At 40.0% G+C, this 6,553-nt stretch overlaps 1 protein-coding gene across 1 annotated transcript; it reads left to right on the plus strand.

Moving 5' to 3' along the window:
• Positions 1-3,902: 3,902 nt before the first annotated feature.
• On the plus strand, positions 3,903-4,782 carry LOC148030383 (uncharacterized). Its single transcript, XM_087687247.1, has 2 exons — positions 3,903-4,030; positions 4,164-4,782. The coding sequence occupies exons 1-2, from the start codon at positions 3,915-3,917 to the stop codon at positions 4,633-4,635; spliced, it is 588 nt and encodes a 195-aa protein (XP_087543373.1). The 5' UTR covers positions 3,903-3,914; the 3' UTR covers positions 4,636-4,782.
• The last annotated feature ends 1,771 nt before the right edge of the window (positions 4,783-6,553 follow it).

The following is a 6,553-nucleotide window of genomic DNA, read 5'->3' on the forward strand; positions in this document are numbered from 1 at the left end:
ACTCACTATATCTAACCTTGTGCCATCATATCTTCTAGCCTTTGCTATAATCAGATATAATTTTCCATTCGTTGTTAACCCATTCCATTTAGCTTTCCGTTGTTTGATTCATCTATTCATATTTAATCTTGCACATTGTTTTGTGGTACATTCCCATTTGTGGGGTTGCCTTGGCCCTTGGTTTTTAAGTATGGGGGAGCCTTTCAGTCTCAATCATGTCTCCCAAGTTAAGGTTTGCCCTTATGAGAACCATTGTATCCCTAGCATCCCAATTGTCATTATTCACACCAAGTCGTTAGGTGGAGGGTAGTTATCATTTTTTGTTCCATGGATTGGAGTCATTTTTAAATAAAGATAGCCACTATCCTAGTTGTTCTACTGGTTAGATAGGGGATCCTATATGTATAATTATGGCGATCTAGAATCAATATATTTCAATAACCCTAACCACCTTGGCATAAGCCTCTAGAATGGGAATAAACTTGATGCTACTTTGTTCTAATATTTCTTGACATATTGGGTGGACAAGTGATGAGACATGATGATGGAGATGAGAAGGTCATTTGCAGCACCATATAATTGATTACACTATTTGACTAATGGCAGGAGGGTTTGTTTGAAATTATTAGGTTGCAATGTTGTGGGACACAATGTTTTCCATATCTTTCCTAGGCCTAGGTGGTGTCAAAGATAGCGGCCAAATGGAGAGGGGACTCAATGGAAATCCAAATTAAAATGATTGTATGGCATGCATGATGCAGTATGTGATAAATCTCATATGTAGATCCAAAAATAGCCTTGTTCATCTCCTTCTCTAGTTGAGAGTATGGCACAAAAGAGTCATCTAAGCCATCCAACTCATCTATGAGGGACAACTTGTGCAAAGACATATCAAACTAGTAACAAGACATCCAACATTGAAGAACAATTAATAAGATGTCTACATTCAGATGACCTACTTGTAGAGATAAGATGAAAAGACAGAATAACTTTATTATGTTCTTACCCAATAGAAGCTTTTGAAAACATTTTTAACACAAAGGAGGTGAACTCACAATGACAATAAGTACATCATGTCTATGCTGCAAGGGTTGCATAGAATGAGCAAAGAACACAATAGCATGGGATTGGAATGCCATGGATTTTGAAAAAGGCTCAATGCTAACTTTGCACACAATAGCATGGGATGGGAATGCCATAGACTTCGAAAAAGTCTCAATGCTAAGTTTGCACACAATAGCACATTATTGGAATGCCATAGACTTCGAGAAAGGCTCAATACTAACTTTGCACACATTTAAATTTAAAAAATATTGAAAATAAATTTTGTTTAAAAATGCATTTCATTTCTAGCAATACAACAAATGCATCATTATGATCATTTCAACCATAGGTACTCCTTATCTCCCTTCTCCATGCACACCTACATGGCATCGTGCTAGCAGCTTTTTGTTGAGCTCCCTTTTAAAATTTGACATTGTCATGACCAATATTTTGCTCGATTTGGAGGTTGTGTTTTCATTTATTGGTTGATGTCATCAAGATGACTCCAGCATTACTAGGTTTTTTCAATCTTCTTCTTCATTAAAGGTTTTTTTTCTTTTCCTACAATACATGGATGAGGAATCTATATAGTACTCAAATCAAATAGCTTCACTAATGTGTGTAAAATCTTGGAAATTTTAAAATTAATAATCTTAGGTCATGATTATATAAAAATGTAATAAATCTTTCTCATTTCGCATAAAATTAGTCAACATGAAGACTACTTTACCATAACTAAGCCTGCAATCACTCAATTACCCACTTGAAGCCTACTCACTCACTAGAATGTAGCCCAAATGTAGCCTACACATCTTCCTACATTGTAGTAGCAAAAAACTCACTACATTGCAATCAAAGGCATCTTTGTAGGGTATAATATCATAAACAAAGAGAATATGAAAATCATGAATATCAGTCCTAGTCGTAGCCATACAATGTTGGTAGCATAAAATTGTTGAAGATGCAATTAAATGTTGTAAAATGCTTCCATTTTTTCATTTTGTTACAATAACCATTGGGTATTTGTGTGATATTCACCCTTGTCCTCAAATTCATGAAAAAGAGCAAAGAAAAGTAGTAGATGTAGAACACAATTTTCCCTCTCTTGATCAATTAAACGTCATGATGCAAGTAGAACTCGAGCAGTCCACTATACACATATCTTGCCACTTTTTGAATGGGACATAATTAGGTACAATATTCAATGAAGAGCCCAAGCATTTGAGATACCCTCAATGTTAGGCATAAGGAGGCAACAATTTGAAGTACAAATTCCATATAAAAGTGGGACAAATAAATGTTGCTATAGTTTGAGACTAAGTTCCAAATTGTTAATGGCTCATCAACAATTTGCCATAAATGGGCCTTTAAAGATACGATAGGGAAATGCCTGGAGCACATTGAACTCACAAACATAAAATATCAAATCCAAAGCCACATGACAAGAAGGAATGAGAGAAAAGCATAAGATGAAGAAGATTGAAAATTGAATGTTACCATATATATTCTATAGCTCAATAAAGAGTAGTAGCATGCAATTGAAGGCTTATTAAACTGGATCCAACATGCATGCCTACCTAAGAGATCATGGATATAGACATACTGCTCAACACATTGGTTTTGGGGAGAGAGAGAGAGAGAGAGAGAGAGAGAGAGAGAGAGAGAGAGAACTTGTCTTGGATTGGAGTCGATAGAACCACAAAGTGCACATGAATGAACTTGCATTGAATGGACCTCCACTCTCTAATCAATAGCTTCTAGCCACCTAATGGCCTACAATCACATGTGCAAAGAGTTCTATGGTCAATGGAATAGGAAACAATGCATGTCGAAGGAGGGAGAGAGAGAAAATTGAAGGGCCAATTGCAATGAAATCCTTAGCGATAGAGAGCATGCACTTTGCAAGGGTCATATTGCATAGTTGATTTAATGGTACACTTTAGCCCAAACCAAAGATGAGCAAGGAGGAATGTAGCATAGGAAACATGCCAAAAAAGATATATTGAAATCAATCCATTTAAGGGAAGATGAGAGGTGGCCTTCTAAGCTTTGCTAGATATAGGCAGGGGTTTTTATGGGAAATCCCTTTCGGGAGTTTCTCATTGGGAAGGGGGTTTCCCCCCACGTGACCTTGGGGGTTTCCGGTTTTCTTGAAAACCACCCAGAAACCGGGCTTTGGAAAACTCCCCATGAGAACTGGTCCAGAATTAGGTGAACCCGGTGATAGCTTCTTGGCCCGGTTATGATCCGGAAACATTTTCAACGGGAGAAATCAAGACCGAGCATTAGACTTGCCAGGTGGGTTGCGCCACTCTCACAGAGTGACGATATTTTCAGCGCGTAAGTCGTGCGCATATAATACCTCCTTTGGTGACTTGGAAGGGAATGCACGGTACCATCGGCCGTCTCTCGTTTATCATTCTTTATGGTTTCAATACACTAGTCTGGACACACATTTTCTCTCTTAATATACCGATATGCAGCTATGGAGACACACATTCTCTCTCTTTCAATATACATCTAGGCTATACACACACACACTCTCTGTCGTGCTCTCTCGTCCGCATTACTCTCATATCAACATGAATTATGCCTTTGGAAGATGATCCTGCACGAGGACACACTGACGGTCATCAATCAATTGGCAATAGAATATGAGTAATTAAGCCAATCTAGAATATTAACCGTCCCCCGAATTCCCCAGCTTCTCCCTGTGTCTCGTAGCATTATACATGAAGAATGTCTTCTGCAGATACTGATGATCCATCGGGATGCACACTCTGAATTGTGCCTTCCGCATATATTGGGCGACGATAGTATATCATAATACCCCAGCCAATAGCATATGATTATATCTGCGCCAATAGCATATGATGAGCAAGCCATTAATCTCGACTAATGGCCACTGCCGCAACATGTGCGGTGATGTGGGCTTCGAAGAGGAGCTCTTTCGCTGCTCCATCTGTCTTACACGAGTCCAACACAGGTATATTGTGCTCTCGCTAAATTAACCTTTATAAGCAGAACAATTATAAGCTTCTAACTAGGATACCTATATTACCAAATAACGGAGTAGTTGTTATTGATGGCGTCGAGATGATATGGGTGTTTTGTCACAGATACTGTAGTAGCACGTATCTCAAACTGGCCAGAGATGCCGAATGGATTTGCGAGTGGTGCTTATGGGATGCGGGTGATTCATCTCCTAATATCAATCTGGCCAATGATTTTTACAAGCGGTACAAATCAAAGTCAGCCTTGGTCCAATCCGAAAAGAAATCGTCATCCTCATCGTTATCATTATCAGACCAGATCGTTACTGAAAGGAAGGCACAAGCTGATGCAGCAGCAACGGATCGTGTTCACGGCCATGATAAAGGTCTCGGCTTATTGTGCGACGGTAATCCGATGGATGTGAGAAAGAAACGGGCGCGCAGTGTCAATCAGGACCACCACTCTCGTTCGCATGATCACACCAATGCAAATGTGATTGATCAGACGAGTACGCAATCCAGCAGAAACAGATATTCATTGTTACGATCGCCCCGCCGCTATAGAAGTCTGCAGGATCTGCTGCTGTGTGGTTCATGATTGTGATCGGAGAGTCACTATTCTAGTATACTTGAGAGGTACTATTGTTTGAGTCTGACGAACTGCCTATCGACACTACAGGACTTGTGTGTACGTAAACTGAGAGAATGAAACTGTGAATTGTTCCCGTCATCGCCTCCTCCCATGCTGTCACTTGTTTGTGCCTTTGTAAATTTTGAGGGCCGGCGGCTCCTATGACAGCCCGACATGGCTGATTAATGTATATATTTATTATGGCAGGAAACTTCAAAGCATAAAAAATATGGCTTCTTTGCTGAACATTATTCAAAAGCTATATGTAACACCTCAACAACACCTCAAAATCTTATTTATATATCAGTCTGTTGATGGAACATGATAGTTGGCACTACTATAGATAAGATACATGAATTGGAATGCATAATTCCCTCTTACTCTCTATAAGCCTTCAAAAATACTTCAGCTCTATAAGTACAGTTTTATTACAACAATAAAACATGGTATACATGCTTTCCCAAAGCTGAGAGAAACTCTATCTTTGTTGTCTATACTATGTTTACTAAAGATAGAGATTAAGAATTAAGTGGTAGAACTCAAGAGAAGCTTTGTTTAAACATCCAATGTCCATTTCTAGCTTACAACTCTGTTCTTGACTATTATCGCTAGCTAAAACAATCCACATAAAGGGCATAAACCCATAAAAACTCCTCTTTCATGATCAATAAAGTTTTTCTTGATGTTCATGACCAAAAATCAAGTGAGAGATCACCTCAAAGACCTTGTAAGAGATCAAGATCTTTAAGGACAACTTGTTATCTTTTTTGGGCCTATGTTTCGCTATTCAAAATAGTCACAATACTCTCCTCTCTCTTCTCCAATGCATGAGCTAGTAACCTATTTACTTTCTTTGGCTCTTGCCCCCACTTTTCCCTTGAGTCCTCTCCTAGTTAGCATGCCATCACCTTCACCTTTGTGGCCACATTGGATAGTAACTAGCCAATTGGTCGTATTGGCATCCCAAATCTGTGTTGAATGGTCTTCTTGATCTCACACTTCATTCTCCACCACATAGCCCACAAAACACTTAATTGACTACTTATCAATACTCAAAGCCACATGTTGATTAACTCCCAATACTCCAGTTGACTATCTCATATTATCAAGACAATGAGCAAGTTACATAAGTCCACTAACAAAGAAATATGCCACTTATCATTTTGTAGAAAAAGCATAAACTCGTCCACACAAAACATATCTCTCTTTCACACTCTATGTCAAAAATCCAATGACATCCAACCCCTCTAAACTTGCATGTCTTTGGAGGTGCCTCATAGGTAACCCACGGAGATATAAAAACCCAAACAGCTTTCATCTTCATGTTGCAAGTTTAGCTACTCCCACCTGAATCGTAAGGCATAAAGTGTTAGCTATATATAGTCTGTCTATATATATATAGCGCCCCAGGTCCCCTCTATATATTCCTATCATGTGTGCTCAGTTGACACACTTCAAGGGTTCCAGTTCCGGTGTCTCATATCTCTCTTCTTTCCTCTCTTCCTTTCGTCTCTCGTCTTCCTCGCAGTAACCAACATGGTATCAGAGCACACAAATACGCCTGAGCTGGAGGAGAAAGAATGGGTGCTCTCCATCAAGGGCATGCTCGACATCTGCTTGTGCGCGCCGTGGGACTCCTTCCCCTCCATCTTCATGGCCTCCAACCATGCTTGTACGGGCCGTGGGACTCCTTTCCCTCCATCTTCATGGCCTCCAACCATGCTCAGGCACATGAAGTGGCAGAGAAGGCACAGGCTCTGCAGCCTCCCGAAGGCACAAGCTCGGCTATGGTAAGAGAGGCTCAGATCATAACATGGGGGTAGCCATGGCCTCTCTCTTTTCTGTTGGCTGGGCCTTCCCCCGAAGGCACAGGCTCGGCTATGGT

Source organism: Lygodium microphyllum, chromosome 10, assembly GCF_053477565.2.
Source record: "Lygodium microphyllum isolate KBCC chromosome 10, Lygodium_microphyllum_v1.1.10, whole genome shotgun sequence".
Lineage (NCBI taxonomy): Eukaryota > Viridiplantae > Streptophyta > Polypodiopsida > Schizaeales > Lygodiaceae > Lygodium > Lygodium microphyllum.